The sequence below is a fragment of the Taudactylus pleione genome, unplaced genomic scaffold, assembly GCF_031769625.1.
Source record: "Taudactylus pleione unplaced genomic scaffold, aTauple2 ptg000842l, whole genome shotgun sequence".
NCBI classification, from domain to species: domain Eukaryota; kingdom Metazoa; phylum Chordata; class Amphibia; order Anura; family Myobatrachidae; genus Taudactylus; species Taudactylus pleione.
The window spans coordinates 933,539-959,448 of NW_028285244.1; the positions used below are offsets into that span (position 1 = coordinate 933,539).

The 25,910-nt window shown below is 45.8% G+C and overlaps 1 protein-coding gene across 3 annotated transcripts in view; it reads right to left on the reverse strand.

Annotated features, from left to right (window-relative positions):
* Positions 1-25,910, reverse strand: part of SGCG (sarcoglycan gamma) — a 344,151-nt gene that overhangs the window by 44,121 nt on the left and 274,120 nt on the right. For all 3 annotated transcript variants that reach the window (XM_088458609.1, XM_088458607.1, XM_088458606.1), the window contains one exon: positions 3,520-3,639. In XM_088458609.1, coding sequence (XP_088314735.1) covers positions 3,520-3,639 — 120 coding nt within the window. The remainder of the gene's footprint in view (positions 1-3,519; positions 3,640-25,910) is intronic.

Here is a 25,910-nt window from a genome sequence, read left to right on the forward strand (position 1 = left end):
GAGGCCATACTCAAACAGAAAATCTGCACCTGCCATAGAGCTGGTGCATGTTTCAATGGTGCAACCGATGGTGGGATCTAAAGATGCACCAGGCAGTGTTACAACGTCTGCAGATGCTCATAGTGGGCCTCTCAGTCCTTGCACATTCATACACACGGATGTGCACATGGGAGGGGCTTTGTAACAGCACTTGCATAAATGGGCGTTAGTCAAAAAATGCAGCCGCAACTGAATCCACCTCTGAATCAGGCTCAATATATCACACCCTACTGTACCATTGGTTTATGGGAATTCAGTATTGCAGTGTGGTTATTTTCCACAAGTTCACAACCTCCTTACCTGCACAGTTAGGTAATAATATTTGAACATACATAACAGTGGACCCAGTGCTCACTTGCATAGGGATGAGTTGGGTTAAATCGAAGGGAAAGATGAGGCACAAGACAGGGGCAGGGGCACATCCAATGCTAGCTTGCTGGTAACTACAACTCTTAGCATGCCCAAGCAGTGAGAGAGGAGCAAGAAGAGATGTTAAAGCCTGACAATTGTGAAGTGACTGGCACCAAAGAGGAGAGAAAAGGAGGAAAAACAGAGGAGTCCAGTCACAGAGTAAATGTTAAGTAGAATCTGATTGGTGGCTATGGCAACATCTCTTTTAAAACTCACTTCTAAAAACTCTCACTTTAGTAAATTTACCCCTTATAGTGGATAGTAGAGATTTGCGGTTCGGTTCTCCAGAAATCCGAATCCACCCGAATTTCATGAATCCGGGTAAATCCAAGTCCCGGTTCTAATCTCTTGAGGAGATCCGGATAAATCTTTTTGCGGTTCTGGATTGCATAAATTACATGATTTCAGCTGTTTTTAAAACTTTTTATCTATTTTTTTATTTAAAAAAATGCAGATCCATAACCAAAACACTTGAGGGTGGTTTGCAAAACCAAATCCAGATCCAATACCAAAACACGGTGGTCGGCGCACATCCCTAGGGGAGAGTCACTGGAGAACCCTCTAGGTCCCTGATCAGTGTTTAAGAGCCCTTCAGATTTCCAAAATTGGTCAGTGTCCACGGCAAGTGTCAGTAACCTGGTACATGCTGCAGGTTACTTACACTTGACATGAGCTAAACACCAGCACAGAGGCTGGTAGTATGTTAGTATGTAAAGTAAATAAGCCACCATCGCAACACCATGAAATGATTACCATTCGATGGCAGCAAACATCGGAATGCTGCCATCGAATGCCGAAAACAATAACATCGCAAGAGAAACATTGATGGTCGGCAAACATCGACCATGGATGTCCATCCCTACTCCCGCATATAACGCAGAGAGAGAGAGAGAACTGCCTGCTGATGCAGTAGTCTCTCTCCCTAGCCTAGTGCACAGCGTAACAGCAGCGTGTGTGCTGGGCTGGGGAGAGAGGCTGCTGCAGCAGCAGTCAGTCCTCTCTCTCCCTCAACAAACTTAACAGCGGCGGTGGCAGGGGAGGGGGGCGTGCTGCAGGACCTGGGCCCCTTCAACAGGCCAGGGCCCGGGTATATAGTACCCACTCCCCCCCTCTCTCGGCGCCCCTGACAGTACATAAAAGTCTTTGTACCTGAACCAGGAAATTCGGGGTCTGATTCAGACCCGCTTGCGAGTGCATTGCGCTTGCAAGCTGGTCGATGTTTGGCCCCTGCGCATGTAAGTAGCGAGTTGATGCGCTCGGAAACGGGTAGATGTTTGGCCCCTCGTGATGTCAGTAGTGGACTTCCTGCTCTATTAGAGCAGGAAGTCCACTCCGGCTTGTGGGAGCAGAGACCCTCCCGCAGGGTCTTGCCGCAAGACCGATGGTGGCCATAATCGCGACCATCGCCAGACCGCTCGCACAAGCTGTGGGTGGTCAGCTATACGAGCGGGATAAAAAAAAAAAAGGTATGCCCTGATTCAGAGCGAGCGCACGCAAATAGCAAATAGCGTGCGCCTCTGAATCAGGCCCTCAATCTGCACCTATATTTGTGGGGTTGCCAGCTGGAAACATACATGGTCAAAGTCAATCTAAGGGTCACCTAATTTATTAATTCAAACTATTCTCCTAAAATACTGCTTGGTTTATCCTTAATGTTCTTGTACTTATCAGGTTAAGGCAGAAAAATACAGATGCAGCAGAGCAGGCTAATGTGCAATGTACTATCAATCATTAAACTGCCCCTACTGTACCTGTGCAATAAATACAGGTACCATTTAATATAAAAGTATTTACGTCCATAAAAAGCAACGTGTATTTCCCATTACTCTTCCTTATTACAGGGCTGGATCACGCACGTGGCAAGGAAATGAAATAAAATGGAATAAAAGCACAAGTGAGGTTTTCTTTCTGGGTTAAAAGCAACCAGCAGCCACTGTGACACTAACAAAGATTTCTGCTAATGGCTTTGGCAAATACATGGAGTTTACATAAATGAGTACTTACCGGATTTCTCACACTGGTACTTTTTAATGCCTGTATTGGGAATGCTGTACGGATTTTATTTTTTTGCAAATGACTGTAAGATCTATAGAGAGATGCATTATTTTCTACAGAATGCTTTCCACACTCCATAACCCAATAGGAACGGATCGCAGCAGAACTTCAATTACAAAGCATTACACAGAGAGGGAATGTATTTTCAAAGGTCCCTTGCAATCATGTAGCATATGACAGAGAGGCAGTAGCTTATTACTTAGGTGAACAATAGGTACATAACTCCCAATGTTCCCACGTTTCTCTGCCAGTCCTTATATTATGGCAAAATCAGCTCCCCAACCTCAACCTTTATTTTAAGTGCACCTGGTTAATATTTATATGGAGACCATTTTCTACTGGCTCCCCATATAGTCTTCCTATAAATTGATGAGATATGTTGTGTGGATCACTTAATATTCAAGTTCTGTTTAATGAGTATAATTATGTTTTTAATAAAAAGAATTCCAATCTCCTTGCAATTGATAGGGACCCACCATTGCCCAATAGGCCGTTGAGACATCCATGGGGCCCATGTACTGAAGGGGAGGTGTTTCAAAAACTGGCAGGTATGGCCACATTCCCTCCAAAGAAAAAGCAATGTACAATACTATAGGGGGACTATAGCCCACTCAGCATTACAGTCCCGGGTAATTAGTATCCACCAACCCCCTCTCGGGGCATCTGTACCCTACACCGGAAACCCTGTAGGAGAAAAAATCATTAAGGGGTACCCACCTACACTGTCATATGGTTGTATGAAATGTACACCTAATATGTTTTTGGATCTAATGAAAAAAATAAATAAATGTAAGATAAAATAGGATGACGTTCTTCTTTAAGGTGTACATAGGCTACTGCAGGGCAACTAAAAGGAGTTTATGTTAAAAAAAAAAAATTAAATAAGGCATATATACTTAGGGTAATTTGTATGTCTTCTCTTTTGCAGTTGTCTCTGGAGTGACGTTTATGGTGCATGACATCACTACAAACATATTCTATGAACATTAAACAATCTTATTTATTATTGCACACCTGTGACTCTGAGTTTGTCTGTTCCAACTAAAATTTCTTTTTCGTCCACAGAAAACAGCATCTTTCCTTTATCCGAATTTATCTGGAATTGCTGACCGTGAGTTTCTATGATCTTAGGACCTGAAATGAAGAACAAAAGACAAATTATACCAATTTCTATGGAACATAAATGTGCAAGTGCAACAAATATTGTTTCTATTTTGAAATTAAATTATGGTTTTAATATGGAGGAATAAGAAAAGTGTTGGGGGGGAAAGGTTACTGTCACAGTAAAAAGAATCTCCTGCAAAGGACCATGAGAGATATTGTAACAACAAAAATAAAATGTAAAGTTTTCTGTAGAATTCACCTTTAACTGTAACTTAATAATTGTATCACTCTGTATACATCGTCAATATTGTGTAGGTCGCCCTTGTGCCACCAACACATCTCTGACCATTAAGGTTGGACTCCACATGACCTCTGAAAGTGTCCTGTGGTGTCTGGCACCACGGTGTTAGATGCAGATCCCTTAAGTCTTGCAAGTTGGGAGGTGGGGCCTCCATGGCTCAGACTTATTTTTCCAGCACATCCCACAGATGTTTGATCTGATTGAGATCTGGGGAAGTTGGAGGCCAAGTCAACACCTTGAACTCTTGTCATGTTGCTCAAACAATTTGTGAACACCATTTGCAGTGTGGCAAAATGCATTATCCTGCTGATAGAGGCCAGGGAATACTTTGGGGTTGGGTATGAAATCTCGGCGGCTGAATATAAGGTAACATACCGACACCGAAAGCCTGAACATGAAGAATCCCGATGGCTAAGGTAAGTAAGCTAACTCTACCTTTCTTCCCCCCCAACCCTAACCATCCCTTGTTGGTGCCTAACCCTAAAACTCCAGTGGTGGTACCTAACCCTAAGTCCCCCTGTGGGGGTGCATAAACCTAACCCCCCCTTCCTGCACCCTATACCTATCCCTCCCGGGGGGGTGCCTAAACCTAGCCTCCCCCCAGTGGTGCCTAACCCCCTCTCCACAGCCTAAACCTAACACTCCCCGGGGCGTGCCTAATCCTAACCTCCCCCCAGTGGTGCCTAACCCTAACCCCCCCTCTCCACAGCCTACCCCTCCCCATGTGGGGGGCTAACCTAAACCTAGCCCTCCCCCCCCACGACTAAGAGCTAACAGTAGCCAGTTTACCTTCGTTCGGAAAGCTATCTGTCGGGTTCCATTGTCGGGCTAAAGATAGGCGTCGGAATTTCGACGCCTATCTTTAGTCCCAAGTTGGGATTTCGATGCCGGGATTTATTCAAACGGCTTCTCAGCCGTCGGTTTATTGACTACATCCCATATATTGTACGCAGCGGCTGTGTGATAATATGCTAATGCCACAGGAGGCATCCTTGTGTAAAGTGACGCCTCCTGCTGACTTATGTGATCCACTGCTGCGGCCGAGGACTTAAGTAAACATCGGCCATCTGAGTGACCCTCAAGTTACTCGGTATGTCTGGTGTTTTCACACTGCCGGGTCCAATAAAGCTGCATTGGAGGACGCAGACACTGGCCTCGTCTTGCCCATACAACCCCGTTTTCTGAAATGTACAGCCTCCATGCCCCCTCAATGTCCGCAGCCTTAATTCAGACTGTGGCTTCCCCGACACTACAACCGGAATTGCGGTTGCATGGTAGCACATGCGCACTGTGGTTCCAGGACATGCGCAGCCCACACACCATCAGAGTTGTACGTAAACCATTGGCTTTGCGTACAACTCTCAATGAGGCCCACGGTCCCTGCAAAAAAAAAAGATACTTCTAATGCAATGGAATGAAAATTCTGAGAGGCGCTTTCTGGATCTTATCCTATAATAAGACAGTGACATTATAATGCAGGTTACCTGTGGGCCATTTCATTTATAAGTTCAATTTAAGCATGAAGTTAAATGATTTACATCTGATATTCCGGGCTCATATTTATTGCTTCTGTGGTGCAGCTACGAATATTAATACTGATTAAAAATGATCTCATGCTCGAATGTGATTGATTGCTGGGTTAGTATAAAAACACAATATACTTAAACATGTTAGGACAAAAGCACATAATTACCATATAGAGTACAGTATTTCATTACAAACATATGGAAAATAAATCAGTATCATCAAGCAATGGCTCGTAACGGGATCGGGATTTTGGCTGTCAGAATCCCGGCATCTCAAATGGGTTAACCGACACTACTTTGTCGGTATGCTAACCCTTCCCCTCTCCCTACCCTAACCCCCCCTCTCCTTGGTGCCTATCCCTACCCCTCCCCCATTATTGCCTAACCCTATCCCTCCCCCTAGTGTCTAACCCTAACCCCACACCCTAAACCTAATCCCACCCTAACACCCGATACTTACCTTCAGTATCCCGGCAGTTGTGATGACGGTGCCGGGCTTCTGACCAGTGTCGAGATTTTGGCGCCGGTAATATAAGCGTCAGCATCCAGACTGCCGGGATGCTGAACGCATACCCTCATAACATCATATGAAGACCAAATGGAATAACAGCAGCATGGAAATGAGTAATCTAAAATATACAGGGGCTGATGCATCAAGCCGCACAATTTTTCCCAGATAAAATTAAATTCTTATTGATGCATATTAGGGCAATAAGAAATTCATTATCTGGGGTATGTGCTAATATTTTCTTGCATGGATTTGGTCTCCCTTAGGAGCCAATTCCATACATGCCTACCCTCCCGGTTTTCGCGGGAGGCTCCCGATTCTTCGGGTAACCCCCCGCACCCCTGGAAGGGTAGGCATTTCTCCCGCATTCTGCCCACTTCCTAGTGAAGTGGGCAGAATGAGAATACCAGCGGCGATCGCGGGTCTCCGTGAAGGGGGCGGGGCTTAAGATGTGATTCTGCATGAATCACAGCATTTGGCCCCGCCCCCTATGTAAATTTTACCCAATCGCAGCAGTTTTGCAGCGAGGGGGCGGGGCTTAATGACGCAATTTGTTAGGCCCCGCCCCCATCGGCCCCCTGCTGCTTCTCTTACCCGGGCTTCTCCCGGGAAGAGATTCTGAAAGGTAGGTAAGTATGGCCAATTCCTGCAAAGTCTAAAGAGTAATTGCTTTAACCAGCATAATGACTGTGCACCAGGCCAAGTTCCTGTTACCAGAGAGGGATCTCTATAGGCCATAATGACTAACGCCAGCTAGTCGTTCGGTATCGGTAGGCAAGCTCCAAATATCTAGGCCTGATCCATTTGGCCATATAGACTTCTATGGGGACTGCTGTGGCGATTGACAATAGATGGCTATCGGAGATATCTGCTGTGGTACCCTCAAGGGGGATATTTAATCAATGTAGTAATATTGTTTATGGAGAATAAGATGGATGGACGGACATACATACAGTAAAGGATAATTTTTTATTTTCATCAAACAATGATTATTATATCTTTTACTCTCAGTCGGTAAGGTATTGGCTGTCTAAGGTATATAGGGCCTAATAAAGAGGTGGACACAAATGCCGTCAGGCTGCGTCTTCTTATGCAGCGGATCCGGGAAGTTATGCAAATGTCGCAGCTGCCGTCTCTTGTAAAATGACGCCCACCGCCAGCTTCTCAGATCTGCTGCGTGCATCAGAAGACACAGCATCGGACGAAAATCGGTCACACCATCAGACCTCTGAGCAACCCTCGGTAGGTATAGTGACACTGCATCGGAAGACACAGTCGCTGGCTGCAACATGTTTCCAAACGATCGCAACACACCAGCATTTTTGGGGCCACTACCCTGTAACCTTCCCGAAACGGTCACTGTCTGTCAACCACCCTGCATCCTAATCCACACTGAGATTGACTTCTCAAGACCATCGAAAACACATGCACAGTGCGGCTCAGATGTAGTAGAGAAATACATTAGCTAGTTGTGAAAGAGTCAAAACTGCATCCACCTCTGAAGCAGGCCCATACTAACAGGAATCCATATCATTGTATTTTACACAGGTTATATTAATGTTATTATAAATGTGTTAGCTCTTTCATTACAGGGCAGTGATGCAGTGTAGGGACAAGGACTCTTTGGGGATAATGCTAAGTTGAATGCACACCTGCTTGCTGAGCATACATTGCATGCCTTCTGATTGTGGGCCTGATTCAGAGACGTATGCTAATTCAATGGTTAGTGCACTCCTCCGATGGAAAGTGGTCTGCGCTTGCACTGGACCCTCTCTGCGCACGTGCAGAATGGGTCCTGCGACACCACACGGAGTTCCCCCAAGTCTCTGCCTGATTGACAGGCAGAAGCATTTGGTGGGAAGAGCCAGCGTGGGGAGGGGGGGGCTGCATTTTCTGGGAGCAACGAGGCCAGGGTCTGCATCCATGGACGCAGACGTTCTGGCTTCGCAAGCCGCCAGGAACTGGTATGGCTACTGTGAACTTCAGCAGCGCATTTTGTCTCGAGGGATAACAATCTGAAGATGGCGTTACCCACCGAGTTGAAGCTCTGGAATGCATCACATTCTGGAGCTTAGTACATATGGGAAATGCGGTCAAACCCCTGAAAACTGCATTTTCATGGGTTTAACCACATTTTGCCCTTAGTAAATCACGCCCCATGTATGCAAATGTACGTTAACATGTCTCTATCGGCCAACCATGAGCAAGGAGGATTCTCCGGGCGGGAGCAGAATGAAAAAGGTGTATTATATAAAGAAGATGGTTTATGATCTGGAAACGATTGATAAGGATGGCCATCGGCTGGTTAACCATCAATGGTCCACATTGATGGCATGGAACCATCGACGGTTTGCATTCATTGTTGAACATCCCCGCTGGACTGGCGATGGCCCAATCAGGAAAGGGGGTGATGTTAGCGGGTGGCTGTGGGAGGGGCAAAGGCAAAACCAACCTGTTTTTGCCTTTTAAATGATTGCCCTTTCAAAACTTTAGGCACACTCACCGGAAACTCGCTGATGACTGCATTGTGCAGACTATTACATTTACCCCAAAGTCTGCGCCGCGGAATTCAAATATGCACCCAGTATAGATAGAGTAGCAAGCAAAAGTATGAACTTTCCATCAATGTCCTTGAGAATTATTAAAATTAGATTGCCATTGAACAATTAAAATAAACACATACTGTACACATTGTATACCACCGATACACATCTCATCTGTAAAAAATATATTTGCATAATACAGGAGTTTATGTATAGTACAATTTTCTGAGTTACACACAGAACATTCACATAATAGGTTGCGTGAGATGCAGACATGTGTATATCTAAAGCAACCCATCTATTTAAATAGCATTGACTTGTTGTCAACATTTATAGTTGGCTTTAAAATTGAGTGTTAGAACTCTCAGCACACCAGCAATAAGCTCACAAAAGATTCTGCATGGGAAACATCCACTCGTGATCATGTCTATTATGGAGCAGCCCATTCATTTCCACTCCACTACATCTCACCATTCACACAGTAGCACATAGCATAATAGTACCAACAATAAACTACAGTACAGAACTATTAATAATGAAATCATAATAAATTATATACTTCATGTAGCAATAAAAATGTGGAAAACTTTAACTACAGTACTTCAATTGAATATTATTACAGTCGAAGATGCAGTAAACATGTTACAGTATTACAGGTGATTTATGGTTTACAGTACAGAATTTTTGGGGGCTTGTCCGCACTCCCGAAAGAGTTGTACAGTCTTCCGAATGCCACATACTGTATTTCCCAAGTGAAGTGGTCAATGCAGGGGTTTTAATTACGCAATTTGCAATAAATTATGTAATTGTTGCCCCGCTCCACACTGTAAAATGCAGCGAATCGTGGTTTAGAATAGGCATGGGCAGAGCCACAGTGATTCGAACTAGGCGCCATGTCCTCAAGGACTCTGCTGAAGGTGGATTTTTAACAGTGATGTGCAGTGAGGTCAATGGCTGGGGAGGCACACATGTATAAAAACACAGTTTTTATATCAAAACTCTGTAGCATGACAGGGACTGCATATCCATGATTTTTAATAGTCGGCAAGTATGCGGTATTGTGTTTTTGCAAACGTGTGCACACATAACTCTTCCTGAATTTATATGAGATAGACATGAATGTGGGAACCATTATTACACATTAATGGCACAACGCAGAACAATTACTACCATCTGTGAAAAAATATGAGATATGGTAAGAACTTACCCTTGTTATCTCTATTTCTACGAAGTCCATAGGGTTCCACAGGATACCTTGGGGTATAGGGGATGGCGGCAGACATCCAGGCACCACAGAGTTAAAAATCTTCCATCCTCCCAGGATGCACTGGGGTCCCTCTCCTATACCCCGCCCCCGAGCCTCAGGCACTCAGTTTCGTCACAAGCCATAGGCCAGAGGAGGATAAAAAGAGAGAGAAGAAAGTCTGGAACACACAAGAAATCACATTCTCACCAGAGGGAGACGGAAAAAACGGTGACCAGAGCAAAGCCCATCTGCAGTACAGGTGCGACAGGGCGGGAGTCCTGTGGAACCCTATGGACTTCGTAGAAATAGAGATAACAAGGGTAAATTCTTACCATATCTCATATTTTCTACTTCAGGTTCCATAGGGTATCCACAGGATACCTTGGGGATGTCCCAAAGTAGTATCCTTTAAGGGTGGGGACGCTCCTGTGCTGAGAAGAGAATCCGGCGCCCGAAGGAAGCATCCTGAGAGGCGTAGGTATCAAAAGCATAATACCGTAGGAAAGTATGGACAGATGACCACATGGCTGCCTTGCAAAGCTGAACCGCTGAGGCGCCACGTCGAGCCGCCCACGAAGGACCCACAGACCTAGTGTTTAGTGGCTGGCCAACCTCTCTTATGGAAGCCATAAAGGACAAACAAAAAGTCAGACTTCCTAAAAGCAGAAGTGCGGTCCACATAGATTTTCAAGGCCCGCACCACATCCAAGGTGGCCTCACCAACAGAAAGGTCCGGTGAAGTAAACGATGGTACAATAATTTCCTCGTTGATATGGAAACTAGATACCACCTTTGGAAGAAACCCAGGACGAGTGCGCAGCACAGCCCTGTTTCTATGAAAAATTAAAAATGGAGGTCTACATGAGAGAGCTCCCAATTCCGAAACCCTTCTGGCCAAAGCAATAGCCAGAAGGAATACAGTCTTAATGGTAAGCCATTTCAAATCCACTGAGCCCAGTGGTTCAAATGGCGGTCCATGAAGAGTCTTCAAGACCACAGCCAGATCCCATGGTGCCACAGGTGGAACAAAGGGAGTCTGAATAAGAAGCACCCTTTGCATAAAGGTGCGGACATCAGGAAGCATAGCAATCCAATGATGAAACCACACTGAAAGTGCAGACACCTGTACCTTCAGGGAAGCTAGGCGAAGACCCTGGTCTAAACCTGCCTGTAGGAAGGCCAGAACTCTGGACAATCTGAACACCTGAGGAGCATAACCTCTAGTGCGACACCACTGGAAGAAAGCCAGCCACACTCTATGGTAGATGTTGGCAGATGAAGGCTTCCGAGCTCTCAGCATGGTGTTGACCACCGAGCTGGAGAAACCTCTGGACCTTAAGAGGGCAGTCTCAATAGCCACGCTGTCAAAGACAGCTGACTCAGGTCCGGATGAAGGCAAGGACCCTGAGATAGCAGGTCCTGACGTTGAGGCAACAACAGCGGGGTGTCAACTGACAGACTCTGAAGATCCGTGTACCAGTGCCGCCTGGGCCACACTGGAGCAATCAGCAGTAGCGTGCCGCCTTCTTGCTTGAATTTGCATATCACTCGAAGAAGAAGAAGGGAGAACGGAGGGAAGAGGTACGCATACTAGAAGGTCCACTTGACCGCCAGAGCGTCCACTAGACAAGCCTTTGCATCTCTTGTTCTTGACCCGAACATTGGCAGTTTGTTGTTTTGTCGTGAGGCCATGAGATCTATCTATGGAAATCCCCACTTGTTCACCAGTAGCTGACACACCTCCTGGTGAAGAGACCACTCTCCTGGATGCACGGCTTGATGGTTGAGAAAGTCTGTTTCCCAGTTGAAAACTCCTGGTATGAACACTGCTGATAATGCGGTGAGATGCTTTTCCGCCCATACTAGAATGTGGGACACCTCTGTCAGAGCCGCCTGACTGCGAGTCCCTCCTTGGCGGTTTATGTATGCCATCGTGGTGGCGTTGTCCGACTGTACCTGCACAGGTTTTCCCTGCAGGACCTGTCTTGCTTGCTGGAGAGCCTTGAATACTGCCCGCAGTTCCAATATGTTTATTGGAAGAGCAGCTTCTACCGATGTCCACCTTCCCTGAAAGAAGTGTGGACCCATCACTGCTCCCCAGCCTCGGAGACTGGCATTCGTCATCAGAAGGGCCCAGTCTGCATTCCAAAAGGGGTGCCCCTTGTTCAGGTGAGCCATCTGTAGCCACTAGGCCAGAGATAATCGCACCTCCGGGGAAAGCACCATAGTCATGTCTTTATCCTTTGGGGCGACCCATTCCATCCGGAGAGGATCAGCTTCTGCAGAGGTCTTGAGTGAAACTGGGCAAACTCCACCATGTCGAACATGGATACCATGGATCCCAGTAACGTCATTGCCGAGTGAATAGACACCCGGCGACTCTGCAGGCAAAGACGGACCTTTGCCTGTAACGCAGAGATCTTGTCTCCCGTCACCAAGATCCTCAGGTGTTGGGAATCCAACAGAGCTCCTAGATGGAGCATCCTCTGTGATGGTACCAGGGAGGACCAATTTATCAGCCAGCCGAGAGACTGCAATACAGAGACTGTTAGTTGCAGATGGCGCTGTAGTTTCTCTGAGGACTCCGCCAGTAACAGGAGATCGTCCAGATAAGGTAACAGGCAGACTCCCTGCAACCGCAGGTGGGCTGCCATGATGGCCATAACTTTGGTGAACAGCCGAGGTGCTGTAGCCAGACTGAAGGGCAGAGCCTGAAACTGGAAGTGGTCCTTGACCACTGCAAATCTGAGGAAGCACTGGTGTGCTGGGACAATAGGGATATGCAGGTAAGCATCCTGAATATCCAGCGACACCATGAAATCCCCAGGTTCCATTGCTAAAATAATTTAACGCAGGGTCTCCATCCTGAACCGAGGAACCCTCAGAAATTTGTTGAGGGATCTTAGGTTGAGCATTGGCCGGTAGGACCCATTGGGTTTCTGCACCAGAAAGTTATAGTGCCAGTTCCTTTGTCCTTCTGAGACAAAGGAACTGGCACTATAACTCCACTCTGGAGCATTGAGTGCAATACCTTCTTGAGTTCCCGGGCCTTGTCCTGATTGGACAGAAAGCCCATGGTGAAAAAACGGCTGGGAGGCCTCCTAGGAGAGAACGTACCCCTGAGAGACCACTTCTCTGACCCATGTGTCTGAAGTGGTCAGAAACCAGCTCCGGGCGAATTTCAGAAGTCAGTCTCCCACTTTGGGGTCCCCCAAAGAGAGGCCCGTCCAGTCAGGCCGAAGGTTTGTCATCGGACTTGGGAGGAGGACGTCTGGTACTACAAGCCTGCTTCTTAGGCTTTGCAGGTTTCTTAGCGGCAGTCCTTCTTGGGAAGGACCGTACCCTGGACTTATTCTGCGTTCTGTAGGGCCGAAAGGACGAAGAACCCGACCCTGATGGGACTGTAGCTGATGGCAAGCACGCAGACTTAGCTGCTGCTAGAGTGGCCACAATTTTGTCCAGGTCAGGGCCAAATAGGACTTCTCCATTGAAGGGTAAACCCTCCAAACCCTTTTTGGAATCAGCATCCACCTTCCAAGACCGCAGCCACAGGATATGACGAGCCTGCCGAGGAGATCCTAGATGGAAGCAAGCCCATATCTAACGCTGCCTCATTAATGTAGGTAGCTGAGTCCCTTAAATTACCCACCAGCTTCACCTGCTCAGGTGACAATATTGGGTCCAGGGATGCCTCCAGGGTATCAGGCCACTGTTCCATGGCTCTAGCCAACCAGCACACGGCCATAGCCGATCTGGACACACCTCCTGCAAGGGAATACATAGATTTTAGACATATTTCACCTTGTGATCTGTGGGATCCTTTAAGGAGGACATGGAGGGTATTGGCAATGTAGCACTTCTTACTAGACGTGTGACGTGGGAATCCACTCGTGGCGGGGTCTCCCATTTAAAAAAAAAAAATTTCTGCAAAAAGGGTATGCCACCGCCATACATCTAGGGGGCTGGTAACATTTACCGGGCGTTTTCCACGCCTCCTCTAAATGATCCACTAGCTGACCAGATAGGGGAAACACTGTAGCATCACCTTTAATATCCCTGAAAAAGGCATATTTTGATTTGGCTACAGGAGGTACGTCATCCTCAATAATCAAGGCCGTGCACACCGCACGTATGAGGCCTGGTATATAGACCTTAGACTCCGTCTCTTTATTACGGGAAGGGTCTGGGTCCGACAGGTCCAACATCTCACCGTCACTTGTCGTCACATCATCCTGATCACCCTGATCATGCTGAGGTTGCAGCTGACGCTTCTGCGGCCGCAATGACGACTCCCCTTGTAAAATATCCGACAGATGTTGCACAGAGGTAGACAATGAGCTAACCCACGCAGGTTCATGGATGACCTGAGGGGGCAATATCGGGAAACTCTGAGGTACTACCAACTGTCTGGGGACCCCTGAATAGGGGACGACACCATAGACTGCTGTGAGACCCCCATCTGGGGAAACGCAGGGGGTGTCGCCAGCTGGCCCACTAGGGTTGTAAGTGCCTAGCAAAACAAGCCCACGGTAGCTCCTGCACAGGTGCAGTGACAGAAATTGGCCGTGCCTGTCTAAGACACACCGTACATAACCCATCACAGTTACCATCACCCTCTGCCAGTGGTACCAAGCATATAGTACATGAGTGGAGAACTCAAGCTCACTGTCAGACATCCTGTGTGACCCGGAGCTGTATGTGACAACTGCACTCACAATAAACTGTATAGTGAGGTAATAACCCCCTTGCAACACCGCACCGCAAGGGCTATAGCAGAGAAAGGGATAGTTAAAAAAAAATGACTGACAGTTGTGAAAGTGAAAGTAACAGGCAGCAGCTAGTATTAAGTCACATACAATGCAGAATGCAAAAACCCTGCACTATCTGCGCTTGATCAACTACACAGACCTGAGTCTGGTAGGAAACAGCGCTGCATACACTGACCTTGAACCGGAGGAGAGGTATGCGGGGTGACCCAGACCAAGATGCCGCCATTATCAGCGTACCGGCGTTCTGGTACCAGCGGGGTGTAGGAGCGACGACATGGACGTCAGAATTGACTGTCCATGTTGTTCACTCGTTAGGTGTGCAGCCACAGCTGCGTTGAAAAACTTCAGGGGCCTTAGAGACCCCCACTCTGTACAGTGCATCCGACTTCGGCCAGGCACCGACGAAAACTGAGTGCCTGAGGATCTGGGGCGGGGTATAGGAGAGGGACCCCAGTGCATCCTGGGAGGATGGAAGATTTTTAACTCTGTGGTGCCTGGATGTCTGCCGCCATCGCCTATACCCCAAGGTGTCCTGTGGATACCCTATGGAACCTGAAGTAGAAAGACATACATACCATAATATGTATGTACTGGTAAAGGGACACGGCCTATGCAGGGTCATCTCAGTCTGCCCCCGCTGTCCAGTCCCACCCGCAGCTCTGGTGCTCGTCCCGGACACCACCCCAACAGCATCCCCCCATCCTTACCACTACCCACCTATCCGATCCGTCACGACCCCTGCTCATACAGCTATCCCGTTCCTGTTCTTCAGGGCTAGATCTGTTATGTTCTGGGTTGTTTGTGGACCCGGGGTGGTAGCAGGAGCGATCACAGAAGCGGATTTGAATAAAAACTAGGTTTTTTAATAAGTGCTTGAGTAGACATAAAATATGGCAGTAAATAAAAGTCCAGGAATATATAAATGTGAACAAGAGTTCTGTGGTGGGAGTAATGGGTTAATGTCCAAGTAGAAACAATTAGAGCTGTCCAGGTGTGCAGGTAGTGAGACTGAAAATAATCAACCAGGTATGCAGGTAGTGATGCAGGAAAATAATAGCCAGGTATGCAGGTAGTGAACTAAGGCAAATGAGCGGGATGTCAGCAGGCTCAGGCACTCAGGTATGGGCAAGGGTGATGGAGGAAGCGGGGTAGTCCAGTGGAAGCTAGGAGCTGACAGGTAGACTGGCAGACAGCGAATTCACAGGAACAGGATAAGCACAGAGAACTCCCTCTCAGCTAGGCTGACATACACGATGCACTGGCAAAGAAGGAAGGCACTGACCCTTCCTAAATACCCCATGCCGTGCTGTTACTGGCCGGAGGGAACATGTGACTCACCAGGATTGGCCAGCCACATCACATGGCCAGAAGGCAAGATGGCGGCGCCCATGCCAAACGGAATGGAGACGCCACCAGGCCTTACCAGCACAGAGTGACAACAGGCCAGCACAACAACGCGCGCAGCCAAAGCCCCCCGCCAGACACCAGCTCCGCCACCAGACAACCCGCGCCACAACGACCTCACAGGTAACACCCACCTAGCGCCATGCTGAAATATCCTGGCCGTGACAAGATCTATCTAGTCTCCCTCACAGTGGGAGCCATTGTATCTAAGGGCCTGATTCAGAGCCGCTCGTAAGCGGCAGTACGCTCGTTCCGAGCGATGTTCGCACTTCTGCGCATGCGTACGGATCGTAATACGCATGCACAAACCAGTCAGTGCGGCCGAAAAACGTTTGTGACAGGATGAGGCGTATGTGGGTGGTAACAGGGGAAGGTGCTTGAAAACGGGGAGTGGAGATCAGAACGCAGGCGTGCTTAAAGGTCAAAACGGGCGTTTTATGGGTGTGCATAATACAGCAGCGTCATTGACCACGTCACTGGGTTATTTTATAGTCAGAACTGCCGCAAGATTGTGGTAGGAAAAACCAACCACAAGAATAGCGAGCAGTTCATACGCTGGTCGATGTACTCGATTAATCTAATGAATAGCGGACATGACGTAGGATGCGAATGGCCAGAGGGCGTATTTTTTCAAAAAACGACCGCAAGTTTGGTTCGCTCGTTCAGACCTAGAGGCGTGAACAGACCGCAAAGAGCGAACGGTTAATTTGAATAGCCACCCCTATTTTCTGGACGAGCGAGCGCTAATTGCGTCCGGCTCTGAATCAGGCCCTAAGTTTCTAGATATATTGATAAACTTTGCAATGTAGCTTTTGTAATAAGTCATATATTAAATTGCCAGCTCTAATGGTCCGATTCATATTAAGAAAAAAAAAAAAGTATTTTTTACACAAAAAAATCTGAAAGTAAGAGACACCGCTTTTTACTAAGCCAGAATAAAAACGGGCTATTTGGGAAGATGAATTCTAAACGACATTCATTTGGGATTCATAAAAGAATGAAACCTAATGAGATTATGATGGTCGTCATTAAGACAAGTTTGCAAACCTGGCTTAAGGGCGTTTCGTTAAGAAATCCCCGCTATACACGCTTCATTAATACTACACAATCAATTCACATAGAGTCTTAATGAATTAACGTGTACTTAAAAAAAGCATGTTTGGTTAAACTACAGCGCTATGTAGAGGCATATAATAATTTTCTCTCAGACATTACTATAGATAAGGGAGCATTTTATAAAATGATCAACATTCCAGAGCTTATTTAATAATACGGTGAGAAAAGAGCAGTGCGTTGCATTTATTTTCATTAATCCAACTATTGCTGGGACAAGCAAGGCTAATACCATCTCTGATTGGTCGCTGTGGGTTACCGCAGATTTGTGTTACTGACACCATGTTATTAGGTATGCCCTAGTGTACATTTTTAATTGACTTCATTTGTAACTTTTCCAGATTCTAAATATCTAATTATTTCTTAAATTAAATATGATGGAAACAATGTGCCAAGCAGCCACCAGTGCTTGCCACTGCTCCATCTGCTCCATGGTTACCTGGATGTAACATAACCGTAACAGTATTCTTGAAATCCGTATTGATATTAATTACATAACTGAACTGCCTGGGTGTTGCCAACATTAGCTGTTTTTTTTTTTTTAAACTTTATCCACTAAAAGGGCATATGCAGATTAGGGATAGCCATCGACCATCAATTTCATAATCATCGATGGTTTATGGCCGATGTTGAATGTTTTTCCCATTGATGGGGGAGAACCAGATGGTTTCCCTCCATTGATGGAAAAGCATAACTGAATAGTTTTTTTTTTTTAACAAGGTGCCAGGACACTGAGCATAGCTCCACCACCCCGACACCCGCGAGGTCACGCCCCCTGCTCTGACTGGCCCACGGGCCAGTCAGTCATAGAACAGGGATGACCATCAGTTGGTGAAACATCGATGGTCATCCATTGCATAGTTGGTAGCCACTTGTTATTTTGCCATCAATGGTACCCATCGATGGTAACCATACTGATGGCCATCCCTAGTGCAGATCAGTTGAAGTCCATTTTTAGATGCTGAACTGGGGCATCTATGTGTGTCACATTAGGTGCAGCCACTATCATTATCATTTATTTACAAGGCTCCATTATCATCTTTTATTTGTGAGCCACAAAAACTCTGCACCAACGAACAAACAGAATTTCAAATCATACTAAAAATACAAATACATTAGAGGTGTCACATCCGGCGCGGCACCTACTGACACCCCACGCGCGCTTCCGAAGACGCTAGCGCATGCAGGGAGCACCGTGTTGTGTCAGCGAGACCACACCCCAGGGAGTGACTGAGGCCCTCATTCAGAGGCGGTCGCAAGAAGCGATCGCTCTCTCTGAATGAGGGCGGCTGCTTCTTTTTTTTAGTGCGGCCTCCAGGTCGCTAGCTAAGCTGTGGGTTACCAGCCACAGCTTAGCGACCGACCAGATTGATGGTCGCGATGGTCAAGACCATCGCGTCCATCGTGGCTTCGCGACAAGACCCTAAGGTTGGGTCTTGGCAACCGCAAGCCCCAGGGAGCTTCCTGCTCTGATCGAGCAGGAAGCTCCCCACTGACATCACTGCTGATGTCAGTGTGGTCGCCCACAAAACGGCAAGCATTCCGTCAGAACGCCTCCGTTTGTGTAACCACCCCCCCGCCCTGCCTACAAAATGGGGCGACCTGTCGATCAACAGCCGCCCCTTTTGTAGTGAGCTCCAGAGCGAGAGAGTTTCTCGCTCCGGGGCTTGCGCACGTGCAGTGTGGCCGCTCCGCGTGCGCAGGACCAAAACATCGAGTCGGTTGCAAGCGCTCAGCATCATGCCCCCCTTGTCGTCATGCAGGGGGCTTGCCCAGTGCTCCAAGAGCTGCCGGGAAGCCCCCAGCCTCTTCGGCCAAAGTAGCTTGTGTCATCCATCTCCGATGCTAGCCGCTTGGTGACACCATCCGAGGGGGTGACACACAAATAGCAGAGCAGCTCTGCTATTGGATGTGACCCCCTTGCATGGTGTCACCTGGTGTGCCCCGCACCCCCTTAGTGACACCATTAAAGTACAAACAAGGAGGATCAGACATGAGACAGTGGACCTGATTCAGAGCCGCTCGCAAGCGGCCCGATGGCATGCAACTGCGCATGCGTATGCTTCGTTCTGCGTGTGTGTGAACTACTCTGTGCGATTGCAAACCGCTCGCTCGCCCAGCAAAGACAGCCTAGTTACATTTATTTACTAGTATTAAATAAGTATCATATGCAACTGCATATAGAATTATATGGCTAGGTGTATACTTACTCCTCCGGAGTCCAGTGTCAGTCGGCCCTGCAGTACAGCAGAAATCACTGGGAAAATGGAGCAGTTGCCATTTTCCTGGAGTTTTGTGCATATGCAATAGAAAAGTCTCCGGGAAAGTAGCGCGGGTGCCATGTTCATGGAGACCTGCACATGCGCTGTAGCCTCTGGCACAAAGCCAGAAAGTCTACTGCATGGCTAGAGAGGAGGGGGCACAGTAGCACAGTAGTTATAATTGCTGACCAATTCTGATCATTGTAGTCTAACCTTAACCCTACCTGAAGCCTAACCCTAACCCCAAAATCCTGTGTCATCCTACCATAAAAAATTACAACAATTAAAAGTGGTTATCTAGAACACAGAGGATAGACATTGACAAACACCACAGTCTCCTTTGAAAATTAAAAATGACTTTTAAATGCAATTTAAAACAATATTTAAAGAGTGTTAAAAAGTGTAAATGTTATAATGTTAATGTTAGAATAATTGACCCTTTGTTTAGTGCTCTTGGAATTTTGAAATGATCAGTTAACATTTAACGTTTAGACTTGTTATTCACACGTGTACAAATTATAAGGACTTCAAGTATGTTATATGGATATGGGTTAAATGATATCAGGCAGGTAAAAAGTAGAGATGAGAACCGGACCCACCCGAACTTCCAGATCAGAGGCGAGAACCGAGCTAGGCTCTGGTTTTCCCACGTGACTCGGATCTCAAAACGAGACAAAACGTCAACCTCCCACTGTCGGATTCTCGTGGGTGTTGGATTCTATAAAGGTCCCGGTGATCGGAGCCATTTTCACTCTGGGTATGGAAGGTGAACTGAACAGATGTGTTGCTGTCACTGTGTCAGTGTGTTGACCAACTTGTCCTGTCGGGTTCTGGGGCTGAAGGCTGCTGCTGTGTTGTCCATAAAGGGGCTGGGGCTGCAGCTGCTGTGTCACTTGTCCTGTCCATCAATGGGCTGCTTCTGTGTTAAACATAAGGGCTGCTGCTGTGTTGTTGTCCTGTCCATCAAGGGGCTAGGGCTGCAGTCCATAAAGGGGTGCTCTGTTGTCCAGGGGGGGTGCTCTGTCAATCAGGGGTGCTCTTCCCCAGTGTAAAAAAAAAAAAAGAAGTGCTTTTTTTATGTGTGCGTTCCAAACTTAGCTGCGCTATTATTGTTTGATGACACTGCCGACCAGACCGCAGTTTATCGTCCACGTATTTGTGACTCTGCAGGTGGTCTGTCCGCACTCAGCAGGGGTGCCTTGTTGTCCATAAAGAAGGGGTGCTGTCTGTGTTGTGCATCAAGGGGCTGCAGCCTCATTCAGGGATGCTCTTCCCCAGTGTAAAAAAAAGAAAAGTGATGTTAAATTAATAATATCAATATATCAATCCACAAAAAAAAAATAATTATATTTTTTGTGTGAGTGCATTAGCAACTTAGCTGCGCTATTATTGTTTGGTGACACTGCCAGCCAGATCAATGTTATCGTCCACGTATTGTGACACTATAAGTTGTAGCGCAGCGTGTTATTCTTATTCATAAATAATTAATCTTCTGATACTAAGTGGTAGCGCAGGGTGTATTCTTATTCATAAATAATTAATCTTATGATACTAAGTGGTAGCACAGGGTGTTATTCTTATTCATAAATAATCTTGTGACACTAAGTGGCAGCGCAGTGTGTTATTGTTTTCTTATTCATAAAAAATCTTGTGACACTGTAGGTCATTGATACCGCAGTGTAATATTTAGAATTGGTATAAATTGACGTGTGTGCTGCACCCCACCTAATTTGTGTTTGTTGATATGTAGAACGATCAGTTGAGACTTGAGAGAAAAGCAGGAACCACATACTAGTACTGGAGCTGCTGCCAGTGCCACCAGTCATGACGATACTAGTCCATCTACATCATCTACTAAAGCCGATGCCCAAGGGCATACAGGGCTTAAGTCAGGGCTCCTAAAATCAAGAACCAATCTTTTACAGTGGTAAAGAGGAAAACATAAAAGGGAAAGTTAGCTGCAGAAAGAGATAAAATTGGCAATATGCCAGTGTCACCACATGAAGTGGCAAGGAAAGGCTAAGGACTTTATTTATGACTGGTGGTTCTGCTTCTTATGATGATGTAAGCACAAGTGAACATGCTGACATAGAAATCGAGGATGCTTCTGTGGACGTGCACTAGGATAAGCAGGATATTTGTGTAGCTGACGCTAATGAGGATGTTAATGATGAGGATGATGTTTGTTTAAATTAGGCACCAGTGGATGAAACAGTTGCTTCCCATGATAAGGAAAAGCCCATTGTCATGCCTGGGCACAAGACAAAAAAACTTGGATTGTGTTGAGTCATCTGCATCACCAGTGTTTTTTTTGGGAAAGTTAAGTTTTTTCACGGCAGATGCACTTGCTGGAGAAACTGAAGGAGAAGCCACCGCTGCATCATGTGCCACTTGAGCTGACAATTTACTTACCAAAAAGCTCTTTGTATCTCTTCAGATGTGTCCATCGGGAAGAAAGGCACAACGTCTTCATCCCTTCTGGGATGAGAATCCATTCCCAGCAGCAGCAAGCTTGGCGCTCAAGGATTCTCACGAATGACACAACATAAGACTTAAACCTTAAATCTTGCATTTGCTCTGTCCACATATCTGTGGTTAAGTAGACAGTGGATAAAATGACATTTTGGAGGCCACTAATTAAGTTTTTTTTAATGTACAGGTTGGGAAATGCTTTTCTAGTAAAGTGGAACCTTTGCAAAGGATTGTTTAACAGTCAATTGTTTATTGAAAGCACTACTAGTAGTCTTCTTGGTCCCCTTCTGGGATGAATATCCACTCCCAGCAGCAGCAGGCATAGCACTCAAGGATTCTTCTGGGGCAAGGGACTGATGTGAATGAGTAAAATATTTTTTGGAAATGCCTCCCCTCATCCCTCATAAATTTGCTTTGGAATCAAAAAATGGTAGTAAATTTTATTTCATTCAACTACATACATACTCCAACTCCCTCAGGCCTCTTGAATAATAAAAACATCTGTTTCCTGATGTGCCATGTTGGTAGTTAAACTGCCACATGTTTGTGCCTCCCACTGCTGGTCAACCAGCTAGTTTGGTGCAAATTTTGGGCCCAAACCGTATGAAAACAATATTGTGAGCTGTGAGGTGGTCAAAATTGACTGGAAATTAGTGGAAATTAATGTTGTTATTGAGGTTAGTAATACTGCAGGAACAAATTTTGTGATTTTAGCAGATTTGAACAATTTTTGAAAAAAAAATACATCCAAAACCAAAACTCGCAAGGGGCAGTTTTGGCAGAACCAAATCCAGATCCAAAACACAAGGAGATACAGATCCAAAATCAAAACACTGGGGTCGGCGCACATCTCAAGTAAAAAGTAATTTATTTTTAACTAATCTAAAATATATATGTATATAAAAAAAATCTATACATGTTCTTGAAGTGCTATAAAAATGTGATTTACAGTAGTCCAAATACAAATTAATAGGAAAGAAAAACTTGGAGCTTTTTAATGACATGAACATTTTAATTTCACATCAGCACACAAATTCCCTTTGCACTGACAGTGAATTATTGAGCCAACTGTCAAAAGGGGGAGAAGACGGAGGATTACTGTGATTAGGATAATGACTGACTTACATAATTAATTACTTTAACCAAAGTTCTTTCCTTAAATAGATCAAACATAGTTTTGAAAAGAAGATGCAGAAGTAGGTTTACATGAAACCATGTGAAGTTACACTTCTAAAGGAACACGTTTTATGTGCTGTACTACAAGAACAAACAGGAAGCATGGGAGCAGGGGCAATTACAAAGTATGTTCTTCCTCACCTACAGCAGCAATTATAATTGGAGGTAGCTCCATTTCTATTTTGAGTTGAGTGCATCTTGTATTTGCATGTTCTTGCGCTTGGAGAGATAGGTTTAGGGTGTTCACGTGAAGGTTCTGTTTAGTAAGGGTGTGGAGACATGCCTCCATTAGAGATGTATTTCAATTTGACTTACAGTTGAGACCTGTTGCAAGTTTCCATGATGATAATGATGACAGTTGCAATTTTAAGGCAGTGTTGTCTCTGCCTATGAAACTACTTGTTGCATAGTTTGTATACACTGACAAGATAGGGCCTGTTTACACTGAAGTTTACATATCTGCTCAATACCATAATGCATGAAAATGATGGGATGGGTACGGGATGCTGGCAGTCAATATTCTGACGCCGGCATCCAGACACTTGTCGGTAGGTATCCTAGCCCTCCCCCTCTCCCTACCCTAACTCTCCCACCCCGGTGTTTGAACCTAACCTCCCCGCCAGTGCCTAAACCCAACCTGCCAGTCCCAACACACCCTAAATCTAACCCTCCTCCCTAGTGCCTAACCCTAACCCTGCCGGGAGCTTACCGAAAATAGGGTGCAGCTCCCGGCCCCCGGAAATGCAGGCAAGCCTCCCGGCAGCTGCCGGTCCGCCCGCCCTCGCATTTAATAGTTAATCCCCCGCAGCGGAGGGGGGCGGTGATGTGATTCTCACTGAATCGCGTCAATTTGGCCCCCGTTCCCTGCTCCACAATGCCTGTATTATCGGCATTGTGTAGTGGGGGCGTGGCCAAAATGATGCGATCACGTGGCCCTGCTTCTGCCATGCCCACAAATGCCCATCACCCACCTGGCCACTCCCCCTTGACCCACAGCCACGCCCCTTCATCCTGCCGATCACCAAATGAGGCATCAAGCTGAAACCATAAGATAATAAACTTATTTTTACCCCACCTTGTGTCCAATAGATTTTTCCATCCAGCACTTACCTTCTCTATACTAACACCCCTCCTCTCCTTTTTATGTCTTTTCGTTCCCATAGGCACAATCCCGCTGTAGAAATATTATTACAATATTGAAATGTGAAAAAGATACCTTTGAACACAAACATTTTTTATACCAGAGCTGTAGCCCACTGCTCTCCAAGGTCAGATTAAAAAGCTGCAGCTCCAGGCCTCCACATAAAAATAGGCCCATCACCATGAGAGCATGCTGATGACCATCCACCAGCTGGCCGCACGGTTGGATAAAAATGTTACACACCAACATGGTACTGGTCACACCTCCTCTGATTCACATAATAGGCCCTTGAACATTTTCAGCCCCTGGCCCATGTGGCTCTTTATTTGGCCTTGCTGCTCTCCCTTAAACTCCAGCAGATTACCGACTGCCCAAGCCAATTTAAGGCAAGGTATTAAGTACAATTAACGATTGCTGGTGAGCTGAAAATGCCACCCCGCAGCAATGGCTGACTCGCTAATACCACCGTGCGTGACTTTCATGAAAGATCCCGAAACCAGGTTCCTAACCTGCTAACATTCTGGCAAACTTGTTCCCACAAAGAAAAATGAAAGAATAGTTAATACTATAATCCCAACTGAGAAATACACATGTAACTGGATAAACATAAAGGGAGAGATGTATCAAGCCTTGGAGAGAGATAAAGTGGAGAGGTTGCCTATATCAACCATTCAGTGTCTAAGGGGTCGATAGCAACCAATCAGCTCCTACCCATTATTTTATAGACTGTACTTTATAAATGTTACTTGAAAGCTGATTGGTTGCTATGGGCAACTTCTCCCCTGGTCCACTCCTCCATACTTTTCACTGCTTGATAAATAGACCCCTAACTGTCCTTTCATAGGCTGTGCTAGTTAAATGACAGAAACTGATTGGTTGCTTTGGGCAATTTCTCCATTTAATCATTTAATCTCTCGCCAAGGCTTGATACTGTACATCTCCCATAAAATGAATTAAAAATTGTACACATTAAAAAATTATGAAATCACCGCAAACAAAGACCTAATGAATTTAATATACTGTTTCCCTGATTTCAGATAGGTATTAAATTCAATATATAAATATACTAGGCTATACTTGCCAACTCTCCCTCATTGTCAGGGAGACTCCCTGAAATAGCAGCAATCTCCCTGTCTCCCTGAAGAGTCTACCAATCTCCCTCATTTCACCTTACCCCATTATGACACTGTTATATAAAAGAAAAAACAGAGATATATGCATTAAAATTGGATCATAAGTATTATTTCCCTACATTGGTTATAAGGCACAATGATCCCTATGGTTACATGTATTTTCTGAGAAGTATCAGTGTGTTTTCAGAAACAAATAGATCTTACTAACTGCTTTGGGGCTCATTTACATGTGGATGTAAATCAATTTTATGACATGCCTCTCAGATGTAGCAGTACACGCCCACTGTATCGCACGCTCATAAGTGCTGCTTTCACAATCTCCCTGAAATGCTTTTTCAAAAGTAGGCAATTATGTACTAGGCGTGTTCACCGGCCACTTTTCGTGTTTTGTGTTTTGGTTTTGGATCTGGATCTTTCTTCGTGTTTTGGATCTGGATTGGTTTTGCCAAAACCACCCTTCCGTGTTTTGGGTTCTGGGTTTTGTGTTTTGGATCTGTATTTTTTTGGAAAAAAGCATAAAAACAGCTAAAATCACAGAATTTGTGGGTTTTTCTGTTCCTATGCTATTATTAACCTTAATAACATTAATTTCCACTCATTTCCAGTCTATTCTGAACACCTCACAATATTGTTTTTAGGCCAAAAGGTTGCACCGAGATAGCTGGATGACTATGCTAAGCGACACGAGCGGGCGTCACAAACACGTGG